The sequence below is a fragment of the Mytilus californianus genome, unplaced genomic scaffold, assembly GCF_021869535.1.
Source record: "Mytilus californianus isolate M0D057914Y unplaced genomic scaffold, xbMytCali1.0.p SCAF_2, whole genome shotgun sequence".
Taxonomy (NCBI): domain Eukaryota; kingdom Metazoa; phylum Mollusca; class Bivalvia; order Mytilida; family Mytilidae; genus Mytilus; species Mytilus californianus.
The window spans coordinates 71,123,496-71,146,827 of NW_026262668.1; the positions used below are offsets into that span (position 1 = coordinate 71,123,496).

Genomic DNA, 23,332 nt, shown 5'->3' on the forward strand with positions numbered 1-23,332 from the left:
TTATTGAATTAAAATGAAAAATTGTTTTTGTTATAAAAGTCAACTGTCATTAAGAAAAACAACTTGATCAAACTTACCATTTTAACTTGTGACAAAGGAAATGAATAACAGACACCAAGTGTCGACTTTAAAGTACCGATGCCAGTCCTTTAATTGATACAACTGAAGACCACAAAGTAAATTTGGCGGGAATGTAAGATGACAGTTCATTATATTTTCCCAGTTGGTGGCAGTCCATGGTTAAAGTCTCCTGAAGAAACTGAAGTCAACAGTTCAGAAATATCAACAATTATCTCAGACACTGATCATATAAGTTTAAGTCTTCTATTCCAAGCAGCAGTTTCCTATGCTTCAGAGGAACTAGATGTGACATTTATTTGCCAGAAACCACTTGTCACTCTTCCTAAAACTGTTCATGGAATGCCACAGCCTGATGCCAAAACCATTGGCACTGTCAAATTCTTGTATTTGTCTACAGTAGAGGAGTTAACAGAATATTGTTCGTCAGTTCATCTCAAAACTGTTTTGCCAGATATCCTTATTGTGTCAGATTTTCACCATTATCTGAGTGAAGGACATTCTTCCCTTGGAGAACACACAGCTGCTAAATTGTTAGCACTTATCTTAGATGCATTCTGTTATATTAAGAAGAAAAAGAACTCGTCTAATCATGCCCTGTTGATGTCGTGTAATAGTTCTATTAAATGGATAAGTTCAGTTGCTAAAAAAATCAATTATGCTGTTTTGAAATTGACAGAAAGTGAATTTAAGGAAAGCCATTTAGAGTGGTCACAACAAAATAAACACTATTTATTGAAATTTGTGTCAGAGGAGCAATTATTCTTGAAGCATTTAACAGTGAAAGAAGCATAATTCAATAACTTAAATAAGTTTAAGTACCTTGTTATTTTTTTATGATTAATAGAACTAGTGTCTATATTTATATTTGTGTTGATCAATATAATAAAAAAACCTGAACAAAATAAAATCACTATTGACTTGATTTGATGCGTATTCAACAAGAATGTGTCCATAGTACACGGATGCCCCACTGACACACTATCATTTTCTATGTTCAGTGGACTGTGAAATTGGGGTCAAAACTCTAATTTGGCATTAAAATTAGAAAGATCATATCATAGGAAACATGTGTACTAAGTTTCAAGTTGATTGGACTTCAACTTCATCAAAAACTACCTTGACCAAAAACTTTAACCTGAAGGGGGACAGTATCATTTTCTATGTTCAGTGGACCGTGAAATTGGGGTCAAAACTCTAATTTGCATTAAAATTAGAAAGATCATATCATAGGGAACATGTGTACTAAGTTTCAAGTTGATTGGACTTCAACTTCATCAAAAACTACCTTGACCTAAAACTTTAATCCTGAAGCGGGACAGACGGACGGACGAACGAACGGACGCACAGACCAAAAAACATAATGCCCCTAGGTGGGGCATAAAAATGTAAAATACTTTTTATGATAAAATTTTATATGACATGTATGATGTAAAGGTTTAATGAAAATTTTATATGATGTAAGCTTAGGTTTAATGAAAATTTTAACCATGTGTCAACAGTGGCAGAATCAGTATTTTGAAAGAAGGGACCACTTTTGATATAAAATAGTATTTATACTAGACTAGTAAAAAGTGAAAGGAAAATATAATGACTGATAAAATAGATGTATATATGCATCTGCCAATTTTATTCTTATAAGAGGGACCTTCCTTTAAACCCCAAATAGTTAACTCAGTTTACAAAGAGATTCAAGTTATCATGTGTAGTCTAGCTGTTTTGTTCATTTCAGTTACCCTCAACTTGGCCTCAAGACTTAAATTCCAGAAGAATCTGTGTCATTTACTCTGAAATCAATATCATAAGCTTAAATTCTGACACAGCTGATAAAGATGTCACTAAAAACTGGACATTGCAAATTTCTGGACTACTTATCAAGCTTTGGTTTATATTCTGACACAATTGATCACTTAATTTTGAATCAACTTCATTACAACTTTTACTGGCTTAATTTGCACCAAGGGAAAAACATGCTTACCTTTTAAGTGTACCTACATTTTTAATATTCCCTTTTTTAATGGAATTTTGCATTGCCCAAGCTTCAGTTTTGTCTCATTTCAACATGTTGTTTGTGTGCAAATGATTTTGATTAGTTGTTTGCTGGTCTTGTCTATTTTGATTGGTCCAGTTTTGTAATATTCTGTAGATTTTTCACATGCTGTGCTCTTCTATTCTCTACTGACAACTTATGCATATAGATAAGAATATTGATAAAAATCTGATGATAGTGCACTTTTCAAGAAATTGCAGATTAAATTATTTCAAATTTTTGCAGAAATTTTGGATTAAAGATTGCCATGAAAAGCAAAAGTTTCATGAAATATCAATCAGCTAATAACATCAGCATTTCATGAAATTTGGATTACAAATGTGGTTGCAATATACATGCATGAAATAATCTGACATCAGCAAATCAGAATTTATGGTTATGAACAACAATGTTCCATAAGAAAAACCATTTTTGCCACTCTTGCAAGACATAGGAATACTAACCTTAGCTTCAAGTTAGTTTTTTGTATAAAGCTTAAATTTCAGATGGTAGAAGAGCTGGATGATCTATATTTTGTATACAAAGCCATGACAAAGGTCTGATGTTCTGTCAGGCATGTCTTTGTCACTTTGACCCCATTTTCATGGTTCAATGAAAAACTTTTTTATCACTTTTTCAGCTATTTTGAGTAATTAGTCAAGTTACTAAGTCAACTATATTTGGTATATAAAATCATTGCAAGGGATGCATGTTCATTTGACCTCTACTTCAATTCATGGTAAAATGGTCAATGTTAAGTATTTGTGATTTGGTCAGTTTCTCAGATGAAGTAATAGGTCAACTATATTTGGCATATATGTGATGTACGATATTGTATTGTAAGGTGTACATGTCTATCTGACAGGGTTCCTCTGACCTTGACCTTATTTCATAGTTCATTGATCAATATAAAGTTTCAGTGATAAGACCTTGCACTCATTTTCATAGTTAAATGGTCAACATATGTTTTTTGGTCACAAGTACAGTTTCTCCGAAACTATTAGCCAGAGATCAACTATATTTGGGATGGGGACATATTTGTCTATCAGAGGGTAGGCATGCCCTTTACCGTCAGGCGTCAAACGGTCATTTTCGACTACCGATAGCATCAAATTGGTTATCAGGATTCCTCAAAATACCCTTATCATGAATCGTCAGAGGTCTCAAATAATTATCGTTACCGTTATTTTTGGAAAAAAATTAACGTGATTTGTCAAAATCAGTAGATTTTTTTATCGTCAAAAAGAAAGTACATTTTATCGTCATGAACCAAAAATTTTAGTATGGGTTATATGTCAAATATATTTGGTGTATAGAATAATTATAAGGTGAACCTAGCCTTTTGAAATGGTTCATTTGACCTTGACTTCACTTTTCATAGATCATTATTATGTTAAAAGTTTTGTGAGACCTTGATCTCAAAAACTGAACATAAAATAATTAATAATCAGAAAAGGCAGCAGCCCTTTTCAGTGTTTGCACTCTTGTTAAAGTCTGAGAGAATACATCTTGTCCCCTTGTATCTTGGATTGAAGTCATCTGGTATCTGCATTAAAAAACTGTAGACCTGCTAACAAACAGTCATTTTGAGTGGATTTCCCTTTGTTAGTACTTAAAAAAGCTTATAACTGATCATAAATCTTCACACTGAACTGTACAATTAATTAATTATATACTTCAAATTCAGCAGAAAATGACTAAAATCATAGTGCTTGTGAGCACTGAGGAGATAAGGATTGCTATCATTGAAACACTGCTTGGTATTGTGCAAAGAAACATTGAAGCAATACTTTGCCTTTTTCCCTTTGTCCATAAATTTGGGTAGAACATATATGCCCTATTATAAAATGCAACTTGTGTAATTTTTTACATGGGCATGTAAAGGATATACAGAATGTTCACTTTACTGCTCTATGCTGAGAGAACTTAAAAAAAAAGGCAGTGAAAACTGAAATATAGCTAACCAGACAGTTACTATAGGGATGTCATACAATTTGTGCAATCTTCAACCCACAAATTATAAGCCTCTCAATATCCTGGGTAATATTAAATGTATCAAATTCTAAATATTAATGGTCTGATGAAAGTATTTCAAAATACTTCTGTATTTCTGTACTTAGAAATAACACCCTTAAATATAATCTGATCATCTGAAGAATGTTAAAAATCTAAAAGTAAATAAAGCACTTCTATTGTGGAGCATAACTCTGCTAGAAATTGAAATGAACTGGGCTAATGCAACAGCACATAAAAAATCACTAGTTTTGTGAAAGTACTTCTGTACAAAGATACCTAATAACTCTGCTCTTAACAGTGTCACTCACCAGAATCTGTGAATCTCTCTCTAGCACTGTAGTCTAGTATTTAATTTATGACTAAATTCTTTTTTGTTGATCTTGTATTGCTGTTCTTACTGTATAGTATACAGTTTATTTCTGTCTACTATAGATTTTGCCCAAAACGCATAAAATTGATAAAAATTGTCATTAGAGGGCAACACCTCCTGGAAGAAGTAGAATGACAATTTCCACCTTGTTGACCTTTTTGTAGAACTTGTCTTGGTAATCATTTTTGCTTTTTGCAGTTTCTCTCGATCTTTTATAGTTTATCCCCCAAAACTTTAAGAAAGGGTAAAAATCATTATATAAGAACTATCTACTATAGATTTTTCCCGTAACACATAAGGGAATGTTGACCTATTTGTAGATTTTGTCTTACTGATCATTTTACTGTTCACAGTTTGTATCTTCAATATTTTTGCCAAAACGTAAAAAAAAGGTAACAAGAGGGCACAAGCTGAAATGTCTCTTCTTTTACTTTGCTTATGATTAAATTTATGTTGAAAGTCTGTAATATGAACGTTTTACTACAAGTATAGCATTACCAATGATCCATGAAAATGAGGTCAAGGTCATATAAACCCTGCCAGACATACATGTACACCTTACAATCATTTCAAATACCAAATAAAGTTGACCTATAGCTAATAAACTGACAAAACCATGAAAAATTAACATTGACCAATGAACCATGAAAATGTGGCCAAGGTCATATGGAACCTGTCCAACACACATGTACACCTTAATTCATTCCATACACAAAATATAGTGGCCCTATTGCTTATGGTATCTGAAAAAAAGACCAAACCACAAAAACTAAACATTGTCCAATGAACCATAAAAATGAGGTCAAGGTAAAATGAAATCTGCCAGTCAGACATGCACACCTTACACTCATTCCATATACCAAATATAGTTGACCTAATGCTTATAGTATCTGAGATATGGACTTGACCATGTAAACTTAACCTTGATCACTGATCTTTAAAATAAGGTCAAGGTGAGCTGAACACTGTCTAACAGACATGTAAATATATGACTTTATTGAAAGGAAGCAATAAATCAAGTATAGCTATCTTATTACTCATAATAAGTGAGTATTTCACATGACAAAAAAACTATGTTTTTTCAAGCAGACACTGAACTATGAAAATGAGGTCAAAGACAATAGACATGTGACAGATGGAAACTTCTTTACATAAGGTATCTGAATACAAGGTATGAAGCATCCAGGTCTTCTATCTTCCGAAATGTAAAGCTTTATACAAATAGTTTACGCAGCCACTCGATAGTAATCCCTATGTCTCACATACTGCTTCTTTTGTTGCAGGTGAGACAAAAACTGTCATTTAAGGACAATAACTCCTATAAGAAGTCCACTGACAACCAAAATCCTGTCCATATACATATCTATAGTAAATGAACAACTGCAAAATTTGAAAAAAGGTGAACAATGTAATTTTTGAGAAATTCAAGAAATTCAAAAGTTTGTCCTTATACTAAATTCTTTCATGGGCCTTTATACCTATATTGTAAGTAAACACACTTGCGACACAAATGAAGGACCCCTGATGTCAATACAATTAAAAGAAAGGGACACAATCTTGTGAAAACACTATTTGGCAAGGTTAATGTATGATTTATTTGTTAATGACTAGCAAAATTACATACCATTTTTTTCCCCATGGATATATGGGTGTGTCAATGTAATGACAACCCAATGACACAAATTTACCAGTCTAAAGTTGTAAATGGATTTCAAAGCTACAACCAAAGATCGGAAATCAACACCTAATTCTTAGAATGACAAAAACACAAAGATATACCTGGCCTTTATCCTGTTTTTTTATTTCATATATAGATATTTTAAGTGTGAAAAAGGGAAGAAACACAATGACTGCCAAGAATGTTAATTGAAAGGTGGGATAGAGTGTATTGGGTAATGACACAAAATCTGTACATGCACTTGACAAAACCAAGGGAGCAGTGCTTTTATTGTCGTTTGTCATCTTGAAATGGCAGTGATGCCTTCAACAAAAGCAAAAGCTCACACCTCACTACAAGTTCAAGAGGGCACCTAGATAGGAATTACGTTTGTAAAATGCCTTTAATTCAATGAAATTATGAGGTGATGCCAATGTCTTGGCATAATTCATTTACTGCTAACATATATATATAAACATTGTATTTGAAATTTGAAATGTTTTGCAGAGGAACACTTGATTTTAAAATGTTTTATTGTCAAATGAACTGTTCATAAATAATCATTTCAGAACTTGTATTACAAATTCCTGTACAAATTTGAAAAATTCTGTCTCTGGTGTAGAAGCAAAACTTGATTGTGATAATGATCGTCCTAATAAAGGTGTAGTGGTAGAAAGACCAGGTCTTGGACTTTTGGCAGCACTAGGAGAACTTGGTGTTCCCCGTCTTAAGTATCTCTGAAGTTCCATCAAAAAGTAATTCTGTAATAAAAGAAGATATTTAAGAAAACACTTTGTTCTTTAATAATAATATTATTAGTATCAAAGTGATTAAATCTGTAAAATAAGAAATTTTTGTGATTTTTCATTATTTTGATAATTGTGGTAGACAAATATCTCATTTATTAGATCTCACATTGTTTGTGTGCAGCATTTCCTGAATTTTTCAAATGCATTTTTGTCAATTGTTCTGTAATCATATCAAGATACGTTTGAGACCATCTCATGAGCACCTTTATTGTTTGAAATGAATATCATTGTGGAATGGATGGGGATATCAGAAAAGTTTGTACCTTGACCTTTAAACTTAAGATTCAACATATTTTTTGTGACATACAATTTTAGGCAGTGGTGAACACTCATAAAAAGTATCATCAATTAACTCTACGAGGTACTCAGTTATGGAACTGACTCAATTTATAAATATGTTACTAGGATGGGCAACTTTCAAAAGTTTGTGACCTTGACCTTTACAGCTGTTATCATAATGCTAGCAAGTTAAAGGTTTGGTTGGCTTGCTTGCTTTGTTTGTATTAATGTTTGCTCAAGCATTGTAATTAAGATTGACATCTGAAAAAACAATATAAAAAGGCAGAGTTAAACTTGTATACATTATATTTAAATTTGATTGGACATTATCAAATAATCAAATTTACCTATATACAGGTTTGACTCCGCCTACTTACACTGTTTGCAGATGTCAATCTTAATTACAATGCTTGAGCAAACATTAATACAAACAAAGCAAGCAAGCCAACCAAACCTTTAACTTGCTAGCATTATGATAACAGCTGTAAGCTAACGATTACATTTGATTTCAGACACACCTTTTGGTAGCAGTGAACAATTATACTACCTACCAGGTAATATAATAAAAAAACTTGTAAGGGGTTCCGCAGAACCCAGTGTCTCGCCTACTATTGCTGCTGTCAGTTAAAGTGTAATATTGACTTTAAAAAGTGAGTCCATTTATCAGTAAAATAAAAAATTTAAAAAAAAAAAATTTATTTTCTTTAGATGCTGCTTCTTGTTATTGAAGATTAGCTTCTGTCCAAGTTTCATAACAATCAATGAAGGTTTACAAATTTATCATGTCAAAACAATTTAATCCCAGACTGTCTGTAAATGTTAACTGTAAAAAACTAAGTCTATCTATCAGAAAAAAACTGAAAATGAAAAAAAAATACATTTTCAAAATTTTGCTCTGGATACTGTATATTGGTCATAAAAAAGCTGCTGTCCAAATTTCCTAAAATTCCATGAAGGTTTGACAAAGTTATAAATGTCTAAAAATAACTTTAACCACAGACTGAACCTAAATGTTGACGACGCCGACACCACCACAGTCGACAGAATCTAGGATCGCTAAGTCTCGCTTTCGCGACATAAATGTCGCAGGCTCGACAAAAAGAACTCCAAGGGAAACTACAGATAAAGAACAGACACAATTAGTTGGACCTATGGACTTTAACTAAGTTTGTGACCTTGATCTTGTCTTACACACTTTTTTCTAGTAGTAGTGAACATTCATATCAAGTTTCTTAAATAAACTTGTAGAGGCAATCACATGATTTATGAATATGGACCTAGGATGGAAATTTTCAACTGAATATGTGACTTCATCTTTTAGCTAGAGATTCAAATCTTTCCATACACATCTTCTGGTGGTATTGAAAGTTCATATGAAGTATCATCAATTAACTCCAAGGGATATTCAAGATATAAAGAGACACACTGACACACTGACACACAGACACACTGATGGTCCCTAATGGGTAACTGCCATAGATGTTGGGACCCTTATATTCAATGTTTGCAATAATTTCAAAATAAAATTTACAGTATCAAAATTATGAGCATGAGTTCTTTATGTAATTTGATACAAGTGATAACATGAGGCTTGCTTAGTTATACTGTAATCATAAATAAACAGCTGCGCCATGAGCGCATGATACGCCCGTCGCTTTTTCAAAAAATAGAGTTCAATAACTTCTCAATGTCATATTAGAAATTCATGAAAAACTAAAGGGAGGTTGTCTTGATATATATATAAACCAGTCACCAAAGTTTCATGATAACTGCTCAAAGCATTGTACGAAAACTGGAAAATTTTGGAAAATCTCCCCTTTTTTATGAATAAAATCACATAACTCCGAAATGTAAAATCTAAAATATATAAAAATCCAAAGGCAGCTTAAGTCAATAGATATAAACAATTCACCAAAGTTTCATGAAAACTGCTAAAAGCATTTTTGAGTTATTGTCCGAAAACTGGAAAATCCCCCTTTTTTAAATGAATAAAACCCCATAACTTGGAAACGTAAAATCTAAAATTTATAAAAATCAAAAGGGAGCTCATCACAATAGATATAAACAATTCACCAAAGTTTCTTGTAAATTGGTGAAAGTGTTTTTGAGTTATTGTCCGAAAACTGGAAAATCCCCCTTTTTTAATAAAAAAAACCCCCTAAACTCGGAAACTTAAAATCTAAAATTTATTAAAAAACGAAAGGGAGCTCACGTCAATAGATAAAAACAATTCACCAAAGTTTCATGTGAATTGTTTAAAGCGTTTTTGAGTTATTGTCCGATATGTTGACAACGGACGGACAGATGGACAGATAGACGGACAACGGTATACCATAATACGTCCCGTAAACGGGCGTATAAAAATAGTGAAATACTGTAGCAGGATACCAAAGTAAAAAATGAAATAAGCACCAGCTGGTTTGAAAATTGTAAAAATAAAAATAAAACTTTAGAAACTTTGTGCATGCTTCAATTAACATTAGAATCTTACAAACTGTGGACTTGTGTTTTCTCATTGTGTTGTCAGTCATCCTGTCAGATATTGAGTTAAGATATATATTTGTGCCTTGAGCATTTACAAATCACACACAACTTTCATACTGGTTGACCTACTTTTGCCATATTTATTGCTGTTGTATATTTTTCTCTCTATAATTGCGACATATTGAGTGGATATTTGGTATATATTTAACAATTCTTACCATTTCTGTTCCAAGCTCCCTTTTTAACAGTTGTTTCTCACTGGAGGGAAGGTGAGGATCTCTTAGATATCTGGTGGCTTGTGACATGACTATGTACAATGCATTTTCCATTACATAATGTATCAAATTTCTGAAATAAGATTAGGAATACAGATTTTTTAATCCATCTTTTATTTAATTCCCAAAATTTTCTGGATAAATTCTCAAAATATTGGAGATCATCTGCACATGTGACTTAACTCAACTGAGCATATATTGGGCCATTATTTGAAATACTGAATATGTTCAGGCAAGTAATAAACTATTAGAACATCTCATTGACTAAAAATCTTGTTCAGAATTAGGAAGACAGTATTTCTTAGAGAAAGATAAAACAATCAATTTGAATACTTCATACTGTTTGTGTTTTTTGTCCCGAAAGTCCAGAGCTGAGATATCATATTGAAAATTTTGTTGCGTAACTTACGGTTACCATAGCAACTTTTAACTATTATTTATGATTATTAACAATGGAAAGTTTTGTGGAAAAGCTGAAACCTAAGGCACTCTTATATTCATGATACATTATGCTCATTTTTTTTTTAGAAATCTCTTCTGGTATTTTATGCCTTTTTTTTAACATAAAGATTGTTCAAAAACTAAATACCATTACAAACAATAATTGCCATAGCTCAAGCACACAAACAATTAATAGGGGACTGTTTAAATTCCCTCATCTTATAAGTCACTCTGACAGTTAGTATTGAAGCCATTCTTTGATTTAGCAATGTGTTTTATGAATCTATAAAGTCCAAAACTTAATACTTACTTTGGGATTAACTCGGGACTGCCTTCTTCTGAATTGGAATTCTTATGAGGTGATCTCACTTCCTGCTAAATAAAACAAAATAGTCAATAAACAATATACGTGTTTATGTATGCTATCACTTTAAACATTTTGTCAAGAATTTCATAATATTTGCAACTTTCATTTCTGCCTCTTAATAGAATAAAGGCATCTTTAAAAAGTCCATTTCATTCTCAGTCAAAAAACAACAACTTGAGAAAAAAATGTTGTCCTTTGTTTTCCTTTATTTAATAGAAGAAGTAATAAAAATATTCTTTAAAATACTACATTAAATTAAAGATAAAATACTACATTAAATTAAAGATAAAATACTACATTAAATTTACAGATAAAATACTACATTAAATTACAGATAATTGATCACTGTAAATGAAAAGTTTATTCCATATTCAAAGGAAGGGTTGATCGCTCGCAAATATTTTTAACCCTGCCACATCGTGTATTTGCCTGTCCAATCAGAAGCCTCATATTCAGTGATTGTTGTGGGCTGCTGTCTATCATATTTGCTTTTTGTTGGCACATAAATCAGGCCATAGGTTTTCTTAGTTTGAATTGTTTCACATGGTTTTAGTAGGGCCTTTTATAGCTTTCTATAGGGTATGGGTTTTGATCATTATATTGAAAGTATTGAAGGTTGTAAGGTAACCTATATTTGTTTAAATCAAAGTACTTTGGTCTCTGGTGGATAGTTGTCTCATTTTCAATCTTTCCACATCTTTTATTCTTTATAAACACCATACATTTCCCTGACAATAATTGCAAACATTTTATTCTTTAGACAACGATTGAACATTTTTTAAGGGATAGATGTAAAATTAAAGTAAACCCCTTCAAATCAGGGCTTCCAAAACGGTCATATATTCCGGACTTGACCGAAACTTTCATAAAAAGACCGGCTGCTCTCAGCCTCAAACGGTCAAATAGAATTGATGTGCCACATTTTGTTATTCAAGGCATTTTCATGAAACGATCATTTCAATTTTTACCAACTATCGATCGATAAAAATGTCCGTTTGGGGCTTTGGGCATGTCCGTTTGGGCATTTTAGTTTATAATTGTGGCAATCTATTTCACAAAGATATTTCGGTCATAATTGGGTTTAATAAAACAGAAGCAGCATATTTCAGATACTTTGAAGTGTCTCAGTTAGTCTAATCCTCTGGGTACATAAATGTACGGCTTGGTCTTTAGCTTGTGTACATCAATAAAAAGTAGAAAAAACACGTTTTCTTTTATTTAAATAACAACAAGCTGTCAAACAATTATCCCTTCAATAAGTTATATTGAAGCCATAAATCATTCACTGATTACAGGTTTGTTACCTTTGATGAGGTGTCCTTAGCTTGTCTTTATCAATAGAATTAATGATGCATAACAATGTACATAAAGGTAATCCGGTAAACGAGGTCAAACATGTAAGCGTGTATGGAACAACATCCTATTTAATTACGCTTTATAGATATTATTTTAAATGAGCATTCAGTTTAAAAAGTATCCTGATATTTAAAAGTTATTCTTCAAATAAGGATATTTATAAATGAATAAGTATGATATATATTATTTTATTTAACACTGTACATCGTGTTAAATACTGGGGTACTCTCAAGGGGAAAATTTACTAAAATATATAGGAAAAACCAATGGACAAATTTCAGTCAATAAATGATTTAACTAAGGTAAATGGTGCCGTGATCACTTCTAAATTATATCAAGAGAACAATGCCTGCTCCGAATTTATTCAGACAATTTCTGATGTTATAGAGAAAGAGGTGATGTCCGACGTAAAGTTAAGTCCCGCCGTGGGAATTATGATCGACTAAGGTGTAGTCTAGGTATTGACGCTTTAGATCAACTTATGAGGATAAGCTTAGTAGGTGTAGATGTTAAAGACTTTGACCCTGTTCCTGCTATCCGCAAATGGCAATCCGTTCGTAACCGCCATGTTTATCAGACGTGACAATGCATTTAGCAAGCTCATGAATGTAAAATCTTAAATTAGACTAAATGAACTCTAATCTTGTGCTGTGATCTGTGCTTCTTTTCAATGTGCTCATTGTAATATTTATTGCGTGTGTTTGTCAACATTGTGCTCTTCTGATATTTTATTGTTGTTATATGCTTCCATAAAATATCATGTTGTTATTCATTAAATTATTTATCAACTGAGTATGTTTTTATTTATTCCTTATTTTCTAAATCAGGTTGGGAAATTGTACAAAGAAAAATGTTATCACTGTTCAGTAGATTTTACACGGTTTAAAACAATATCCTTCATCGGGCCTCCTCAATGTTATCTATAAATACCGCATCAGTTGTAAAAGTCACGTGGTCAGGTAATCAATACACAAAAAGAAAAGTATCACGTGTATTGATGATCAAGTTGTACTGCAATTAAAGCCAACATCAACAGTTTCAAATAAGATGGCCTTAATTTACAAAGTGTTAAGTACTCACAGAGAGAAGATAGATTATATAAACAGAAACAAAAACATGAGAACAGTCAGGTACTGAAGCTGATTGATGCAATGATGGTTACTGTATTACGATACACAGAAAAATGACACAATACCGAGGATAATATTTAATTATTTTTAGAATGAAGAAAACAAAACAGTTATAAATAATTTTATTGCATATAACACTACTAATTATTTAGACACATATATCAATTTATGCATCCTCTCAGTTACATTTAAGTATCCAGCTGATCATTGACCATCAAAAATATTTCTTTGAAAAATGTCCGGCTGTCGTCAGGAAATTTTGGAAGCCCTGCTTCAAATTGAGGAAAAATTTCATTTGTTGATTTCTTTTCTTATATTCTGTGTAGTAAATTCCGTCAAGGGAGATAATTATATTTACCTTCATTAACAGCTTGACACACACATCTCTAATACACGATGTAAATGTACCAAATGATGGTATACTGTCCTGGTCTGGTGATGGACCACTAAATGCTAAGGCAAGGAAAGGATCAAACTCACTATAGTCCATATTCTATAAATAAATAATGCATCTGAAGGTTAGCCTATTTAGAGACTCAAAACTCAAGACAAAGCTTAAAGACAGTTTGATATTTCTTTTGGGTACTTACTACCGTTCAACAATTAACCTGTAAAAGTGATTTTTCGAGATGAATGTCCATGTGGGATTTCTTGCATGTAAAAATGTTTTTTCACCTAGTCCAACTGCTCATTCTGCTTGTATATTTGCATTTCATCTGTATATCTCATTGGACCTATGATGTACTTATGTACACAGGCACTTGTCTCAGAAAAAATTTCCTATATACCTTAATATAACACTATTAAGGTATATAGGAAATTTTTTTTCTGAGACAAGTGCCTGTGCTTATGTATCATTTCTTTTAACTAAAGCACTTAGAACAGTTCAGTCACATACAACCAAGGCTTCCAAAACGGTCATATATTCCGGACATTTGTATAATGTCCGGTAAAAGTCCGGCTGGGCAAAGCATGAAACGGTCATCTACTTTTTAGTTTTCAAGGCTTTCTTAAGAGACATCCGGTCATAAAAGTGACATGATCATTAAGTACTATCAAAACAACCCCTACTTTAATACCTTCTCATTTTCATCAAGGCTAATTAGTTGTCGAACAGCTGAAATTTACCTGTTCAGGTGACAGGTAAACTATTTTGAACCAGACATTTTATCGTTCTATTCAAAGTTATTTTCTTACATTTCAGCGGTTTGCATCTAATTAATTTAGTCAAAAAGATTTAAATTATCAGTAATACATTTACAAATATGATTTGATGCAAAAAATAAAAAGGTGAAAATGAAAAATCGTCATAACCACGTTGTTTGAACCAGAGACATGTCTCTGTTTGAACTAGTACACGTGTGTGCATGTGAGCAGGTGTGAAATTTGATTATTCGTCCTAATTTCTTCAAAAAATGCTTAAATTGTCACTGATACCTTTATGTCACGCGTTTATTTCGAATATTTTTTTGAAGAAATAACGTAGAAAGAGCTACTTACACTCATTCATGCTTTGCAAACGTACACGGAATTTACTTATCCGTCTCTGGTCCATGTTTTACCATTGTCAATATAACATCCGGTATTAGATTTAAAAACGAAAGTAAAGTTTTTGACAACGTTATTTTGCACAATAAAGAGTCTGAGGCAGATATAAGTACGCTGATGTTGCACACTTCGAATGATGCACTGCCAATTTAACAGTTTACGTCAGAACTTTGAATTTGAATCAAAGAAAGTTTAATATCGTTTTTTTTTAATGTCAATCATTGGGATGGCCAACTCGGCAACTGATTACCATAATTGCCTTTTGTTTATTTTGCCTTAAGGGATTAAAATCAGGATAATATATAAAATGTCCGGCTAGCTAAAAATAATTTTGGAAGCCCTGCATACAACGTGTATGTCTATTGAAATCATTTGATAAGAGCCATCTTGTGTTTACTTCAAAATTCTATCATTTAGTGTCTCTTTAGTCTCATAATAGTTTTTTTGGTGTATAATCCTTAGCAAATATGAGAGTTTTGCACCTGAAGCTTAAAAACTAGCTTGGTTACATAAACCTTTTATCATACCAATTGTAAATAGCATAGTATGAACTACATTTTGGCAAAGTACAAAAAAAAATCTTTAATTTTTATTCATACATGATTTGATTGAGTTAAGCCATTTCAATTGATATTTTATAGTATGTCTTTCTATGTTGTGATGTTACACTATTGTTTCAGATAAGGGTGAAGGTTTGGTACCATTAAAACGTTTAAACCCGCTGCAATTGTTTGCACCTGTCCTAAGTCAGGAATCTGATGTTCAGTAGTTGTCGTTTGTTGATGTGGTTCATAAGTGTTTCTCGTTTCTTGTTTTTTATATAGATTAGACCGTTGGTTTTCCCGTTTGAATGGTTTTACACTAGTAATTTTAGGGCCCTTTATAGCTTGCTGTTCGATGTGAGCCAAGGCTCCGTGTTGAAGACCGTACTTTGACCTATAATGGTTTACTTTTATAAATTTTGACTTGGATGGAGAGTTGTCTCATTGGCACTCATACCACATCTTCTTATATCTATGTACTCCCATAATACCTCGAAAGACAAATTTATTTGAATAACTTGCCTGTTCATGCAAAATTTCACATAAATCTGGTGTGAACTTCTTCAGTGATGACAAACTATGGGAAAGAACATCTAACATTCTACAAAGCAAATGAATTTTTCTAGTCAGTATATTTTTAGACAAAGTAGAAGTAATTGGGTGACATTTCGGATTTTGATAAAATTCTAATGTGTTTAGATCTTGTTTAACTGTGTCTGAATATCCAAAAATTTGTCTTGCTTTCGATTGTCATTGTCAGTGTCAAGTGTCATGCTGACTGCCAAAAAACTAAGTTCCTCTATCAGTAAAATTCAGAAAAATGAAATAAACAAAACTTTTTCTTCAGATGCTATTTCTTGATTTTGAAGAAGCTTCTACCCTGCGATCATAACATTCCATGAAGGTTTGACAAAGTTATTGATGTTCTAAAAAATGTTATTCCAGACTGTATGTAAATGCTCTTGACAAAGTTATTAATGTCTAAAAAATTTTATTCCAGACTATGTAAATGTTCACTGCAAAAAAAAATATCAGTAAAATACTGAAAAATGATAAAAAAAAACTTCTAAAAAGTCCTTCATCAGTAAAATATGGAAAAATGACAACAAATATTTTCAAATTTTTTCTCAGGAATTTATAATGATAAAAAAACACCTGTTCAGTTATCTATAAAATTTCATGAAGGTTTAACAAGTTATTTATGTCTGCAAATTTTTAACCTTAGACTGTATCTTATTGTTATTAACTGCAAAAAGTCCACTTGTCAGTAAATTATGAAAAAATAGAAATATAGTATTTTCAATAATATTGCTATGGATATTATTTTCTGATCATAAAAAAGCTGTTATCCAAGTTTCATAAAATCCCATGAAAGATAGACAAAGATGTTGATGTCTAAAAAAATCTTTAACCACAGACTGAGCTGGAATGTCAATGTTGCAGGCTTGACAAAAACGATATTTGTAGCTTTTATACTTCCAGAGATACAGTCAATTAAAAAGTAGCATATAAATGTATAGAATGTATGTAAAAATCACATATATATACATAAATTACGCTTAAATTGACATTTAAAAAAAAATCAGTCCACATAATTTTTTGTTAAAAAATAATATTTATATTGTAAATATTATCTAATAACTAGATCCCAGGTGCATTTACTATTCTATTTGAAAATTACTATGTCCCTCTATTACAGAAGTTACAAGGAGTGATCAATATTTTCAGTATCATAAACTGAGTCACCTATGCTGTATATGTACAAGTTGTTTTGATGGTTTGTCTATATCTTCTGTTGAGCTTTGTTGTTGCAAGATTGGCGAGGCAGTAAATCTTGGACGACTGGTCTGTCCATTTTGTTGCTGTAAAGATAATAAGAGACATAGAAACTTTGCAAGATTGAAAATATTTGAACGTTTTTTCACAGGGATATATTCTTCATCAAGGATAAAAGAAAGCCAACTCCTCTTGCATTCCAAGGAACAAATCTCCAGAGGAGTAATGTAAAATTACCCTAACAATGATGCAGTTTTCTAGCATTAGCCAAAAATTCTATGCATGCTATTCAATTGCACAAAAATCATAAAATCCCTTTCACTCTGAAAAAAGATGGATGGCATGTACAAACTCCTGGGATGTAAATTATCAGAACTAAAGATTTTCTTATTTCTTCTTTGTAATTTACTTTTAATTTTATATCTGAATTTCTACTTGAAACAATGCCATCATGTTTCAGCTTTAAATGTCTGATGATTTATTCATTGTGACTATAGAAGTTTATAAATTATAGATGAATATATAATAAAATAGACTTGAACTTCATACAACTAGATCAGGCTAAATATACCCACCTCTAATATTTGTTGAAGATATCTTGGTCTCATAAGAAAAGCAATAAATGTTTGGCTCATATACATCATACTTGTCTGCAAAACATGAATATTCATTAAATATATAAAATTACATGTATTAGAATGCTTAGAATATAAAAGTAATTTATTACAAATTCCAATTTCTAGAAATATAAGTTCAAATAAAACGTAATTTTTTAAGCTACTGCAAATTCATTAGATGTTTTGCATTTTTTCTATTATAGCAAAATGGTCCACAAAAACAAACACTCACATTTTTAATATAATTATATTATTTGTATGCAGCATTTCTTATTGCAAAAATAATTGCAAAGAGTAATTTAGAACTTACAGTACTTCATTTGCATCTCAATACAGTGGTGGATCCAGGGGGGTTTCCGGGGTTTGAAACCCCCCCTTTTTTTTGACGATCAATGCATTTGAATGGGGACATATAGTTGGAACCCCCCCTTTTAGATATTGCTGGATCTGACCCTGCAATACTTTCTAAGAAAGTCAACTGTTACTGTTCTATTCACCCACTGAATACTACTTGATTTGTAGTTCCCAAGAAATATATAATGAAAACCTCATACACAGCCATTATGTGTAAGAATATATAAGTATTCCATAAACAAAAAGTTTATTAGTAATGGGTGTGAAAATGCATCAGTATAGCATACTCACATGAAGCTTGACACAAAATTTCAGAAAGCTTTGATTTGTAGTTACTGAGAAAAATTTGGATGGGATAGACAGACTGACTGAAGGTACATAGAGACGGATGAAAACCAGTATACCTCCCCCTTCCTCCTTTGAATAGGGAGCATAACAAAGCAGGACAAAAACATTTGTACAGGACAAATAACTTAGATGGACAGCGCAACAGTCTTAATATAAATATAGACCAAAAGATAATAAACAGTTGCGCCAAGAGTGCACGATACACTTGATTAATGTATATTGAAATTGTTACAAGAATAAAATGGAATATTTAGTTGGCATTTAATCAAAATTTAGTAAAATGGCTCTATAGAAAAACTTGCATGAAGATATACTTAGGCACACAAATATTGCATCAAATATAACTGTTAAAAGTCTTAAAACTCAGGAAATACAAACCAGAAATTTTTCAAAATCAAAAGCAAGTCTACATTCACTTATCCTAACAACATTGTTAAGTTTGTAGTAATATGATACAAGCATACTACAGCTAGTGCATGCCATGTTAAGATAGTTGTCTCATTGGCAATCATATCACTTCTCTTTATTTTATAAAAAAAATGTCTTTAATTTTTGGTAAAAGTCTCATAACTCTGGAACTACAAATAGAAAAAAATTCAACATTAAACAGTATCTTACTTTTACTAATTTAAACAATTAAGATAAGTTTCCAATAAATCAAATGCAAGCATTCCCAAGTTATGGTACATGTAAAAAATTTACTTAAATATGACAGGTAAAGTCCTGTAACTCTGGAATGACAAATGATTGAAATCAGAAAATTTTCCAAATCTAAAGGGAGCATCTTTTTGTCAATCCCAACAATAGCTTAAAGTTGTGAAGGAATTAATCAAGCATACCAGAGTAAGTGCAAGATGTGTGCCTTAAATACACCAATCTCAAGTTGTTTTTTATGAATGAGTTACACTGGTTGACCCGTGGTGAATTGACGTAAACGATGTCATCGAAAATCAGTTCTTACAGTAACATAATAACAAAAGCATTGTGACATGAAATTTATTGGAAAGTGCACGAATTCAAAAGTCTTCTATCTAAAGGTTAAAGTCTGGTAACTGTGGCACGACACAACTAAAAATTTTCAAAATTAAAGGGAGCTTTCTCCTTTCAATCCTAATGTTGTGTTCAAATTTCATGAGAATTTGTAAAGTAAAGGCAAATTTGAGTCCCATACAAAGTGCTGACAGACGGATAGACAGAGGGACTATAGTATACCATAATATGTCTCGTCTACAACAGGCATATAAAAACTGAAGTAGAGCATTTAAAAAAAGTTATCTCAAGACTAAATACAGCATTGCCATGAAAAATTTGAGAGTATTTATGGAAAGGACAGGGTAACTTTCTATAGCCTCCATGTATCAGGTCGGACATTTTAACTCTGTGAATGTAATGAAAAAGTGCATACTCTGAAAACCTAAACTAGAGGCTCTAAAGAGCCTGTGTCGCTCACCTTGGTCTATGTGCATATTAAACAAAGGACACAGATGGATTCATGACAAAATTGTGTTTTGGTGATGGTGATGTGTTTGTAGATCTTACTTTACTGAACATTCTTGCTCCTTACTATTATCTCTATTTATAATGAACTTGGCCCGGTAGATACAGTGGAAAATACTTTGTAAAAATTTACAAAAATTTACAAAATTTATGAAAATTGTACAAAATTGACTATAAAGGGCAATAACTCCTTAAGGGGTCAATTGACAATTTTGGTCATGTTGCCTTATTTGTAGATCTAACTTTGCTGTACATTATTGCTGTTTACAGTTTATCTCTTTCTATAATAATATTCAAGATAATAACCAAAAGCTGCAAAATTTTCTTAAAATTACCAATTCAGGGGCAGCAACCCAACAATGTGTTGCCTGATTGGTCTGAAAATTTCAGGGCAGATAGATCTTGACCTAATGAACAATTTTACCCCCATGTCAGATTTGCTCTAAATGCTTTGGTTTCAGAGATATGAGCCAAAAACTGCATTTTACCCTATGTACTATTTTTTAGCCATGTCGGCCATCTTGGTTCACAGGCGGGGTCATCGAACACATTTTTTAAACTAGATACCCTAATGATGATTGTGGACAAGTTTGGTTAAATTTGTCTTAGTAGTTTCAGAGGAGAAGATTTTTGTAAAAAATTACAAAAATTTACGAAAAATGGTTCAAAATTGACTATAAAGGGCAATAACTCCTTAAGGGGTCAACTGACAATTTTGGTCAAGTTGACTTATTTGTAGATCTTACTTTGCTGAACATTATTGCTGTTTACAGTTTATCTCTATCTATAATAATATTCAAGATAATAACCAAAAACGGCAAAATTTCCTTAAAATTACCAATTCAGGGGCAGCAACCCAACAACGGGTTGCCTGATTGGTAAGAAAATTTCAGGGCAGATAGATCTTGACCTAATGAACAATTTTATACTCATCAGATTTGCTCTAAATGCTTTGGTTTCAGAGATATGAGCCAAAAACTGCATTTTACCCTATGTACTATTTTTTAGCCATGTCGGCCATCTTGGTTCACGGGCGGGGTCATCGGACACATTTTTTAAACAAGATACCCTAATGATGATTGTGGACAAGTTTGGTTACATTTGTCTTAGTAGTTTCAGAGAAGATTTTTGTAAAAGATTACAAAAATTTACGAAAAATGGTTAAAAATTGACTATAAAGGGCAATAACTCCTTAAGGGGTCAACTGACCATTTTGGTCAAGTTGACTTATTTGTAGATCTTACTTTGCTGAACATTATTGCTGTTTACAGTTTATCTCTATCTATAATAATATTCAAGATGATAACCAAAAACGGCAAAATTTCCTTAAAATTACCAATTCAGGGGCAGCAACCCAACAACAGGTTGTCCGATTCATCTGAAAATTCAGGGCAAATAGATCTTGACCTAATAAACAATTTTACCCCATGTCAGATTTGCTCTAAATGCTTTGGTTTCAGAGATATAAGCCAAAATCTACATTTTACCCCTATGTTCTATTTTTAGCCATGGCGGCCATCTTGGTTGGTTGGCCGGGTCACCGGACACATTTTTTAAACTAGATACCCCAATGATAATTGTGGCCAAGTTTGGTCAAATTTGGCCCAGTAGTTTCAGAGGAGAAGATTTTTGTAAAAGTTTACGGACGACGGACGCAAAGTGATGAGAAAAGCTCACTTGACCTTTCAGGTCAGGTGAGCTAAAAAGGAACTTAACAAAATTAAATTAAATGAACCATTTTCTTCTAATAGTTGGGATATAAGCAATAATTCATATTAATTCAAAATACACATTTGTTTTTTTTCACATCATTTATAAATTTTTAATATATATAAACACAAATCTTTCAAGTTATTCCAACTTTTAAAATTCAGGTAATAAAACCACTTTCAGTTGCGCATTTACAACAGGTAACTTCAAATAAATCAAACTTTATGACTTAACTTCTATCATAAACATAAAAGACTAAAGTAATCATTAAAATTGTTTAACATGCCTTTAAATAACTAACTTCTTCAACTTTTTACTTTTACAAGTCCTTTTAAATTTGATTAAATGTTTGATTGTTAATTTTTAATTTAGATAAACTCATTTGTACAGTGTGACTAGTAATAAAGTTCTGTTTAAGTCGTTTTATTATTCAGATTCTTCAAATTTCTATAAAACATGCTTACTTCAAAAGCATCTTTACTATTGTAGTACATTTTGTATCTGAACTGTACTCCAAATTCTTTTCATATATATTTCTTTTGAAAAATCTACACTTCATAGTACACTGAACAAAACTTTAACTGTACAGTTTTTGCATATAAAATGACTTATCTCAAATTTACTTGGGAGAAAATTTTCTGAATATTTTTTCATATGAAAAGGTCAACAGAAAATATAACATTGCTAGCCCTAAATCTGTTTGTCTACTGAATTAGGGAAAAGTTTTATAACAGACTGAAAAATATAAAAGAAGTTAAACAGACTTTTGATATCTTATAAATATAAAATGGCATTTTTTCACGCACAGCCTTCTTTGTTTTCACAAGAACAATCTGAAAGTTCCTTGTCTTCTCAACAGCCTACCTTGGTCTGTCAATTATGTGAAAGTTCACCAAATGTGACAAAACAGTGTATGGAATGCAAACTAAAGATGTGTCAAAGATGTTGTGACAAAGTCCATCCAAAGTTCCCTACAGCAAAGGATCATACTATGATAGACATTGGAAAATATGAGAAAAAGTCAGAAAAAGAAAAACCAATCTTTTCAAATTTACTGTGCCATGAACATTCTGGTAAAAAATGTTGTCACTTCTGCAAAACATGTAATCAACTTGTGTGTTATTTGTGTATTGGAAAAGCTCACAAATTCCATAAATTGACAGAAATTAATCAAGGATTTGAAATGAAGATGGAGATATTAAGAAAATCACAGAAAAAAATTGATACTGGTATCCATACTCAGACGTGTAGCGAAGAAGAAATACGTAAAATTAAATTCCTTGAACATGCCAGCTTTAATAAGACAAAGCAAGAAATATTGGACTATAAGGAAGCTTTAACAAATGCAGTAAATGGACATGCTAATGAACTTCTGGACAAACTTTGCCAATGTCGAGAAAAGGTGTCAAAACCTATCAATCAGGAGGAGAAAAAGGTGAAAAGAAATCTCAAGTCTTTACTGAACCAGAAAGAGGTTGTAAACAATATACTAAAAACAAAAAATGCCATGACAGTTTTCACTTCAGCCGATACCTTTATGAACACTATTGAGACAAAAATGGAATCAGTAAATACAACATTTCAGCATGTGCCAAAGTTTTCTCCAGGTACGGATAAAATGCCAGACCTTCAAAAAATCTTTGGTTCCC

The 23,332-nt window shown here is 32.0% G+C and overlaps 2 protein-coding genes across 3 annotated transcripts in view; one reads left to right on the forward strand and one right to left on the reverse strand.

Moving 5' to 3' along the window:
• Positions 1–166: 166 nt before the first annotated feature.
• LOC127728136 (uncharacterized) lies at positions 167–1,003 on the forward strand. Its single transcript, XM_052235378.1, has one exon. It carries the CDS (start codon positions 199–201, stop codon positions 871–873), a length of 675 nt encoding a protein of 224 aa, XP_052091338.1. The 5' UTR covers positions 167–198; the 3' UTR covers positions 874–1,003.
• Positions 1,004–6,534: 5,531 nt separating this feature from the next.
• The window catches only part of LOC127728024 (nucleoporin NUP188-like), a 101,168-nt gene continuing 84,370 nt past the window's right edge, over positions 6,535–23,332 (reverse strand). The window contains exons 44-50 of one of the 2 annotated variants that reach the window (XM_052235173.1): positions 17,733–17,807; positions 17,128–17,243; positions 15,904–15,982; positions 13,650–13,784; positions 10,749–10,813; positions 9,941–10,070; positions 6,535–6,911 (exon numbers count right to left, since the gene is read on the reverse strand). In XM_052235173.1, the coding sequence (XP_052091133.1) occupies positions 6,711–6,911; positions 9,941–10,070; positions 10,749–10,813; positions 13,650–13,784; positions 15,904–15,982; positions 17,128–17,243; positions 17,733–17,807 (801 nt within the window). In that variant the 3' untranslated portion in view covers positions 6,535–6,710. The remainder of the gene's footprint in view (positions 6,912–9,940; positions 10,071–10,748; positions 10,814–13,649; positions 13,785–15,903; positions 15,983–17,127; positions 17,244–17,732; positions 17,808–23,332) is intronic. The other variant, XM_052235174.1, reaches the window with a different exon arrangement.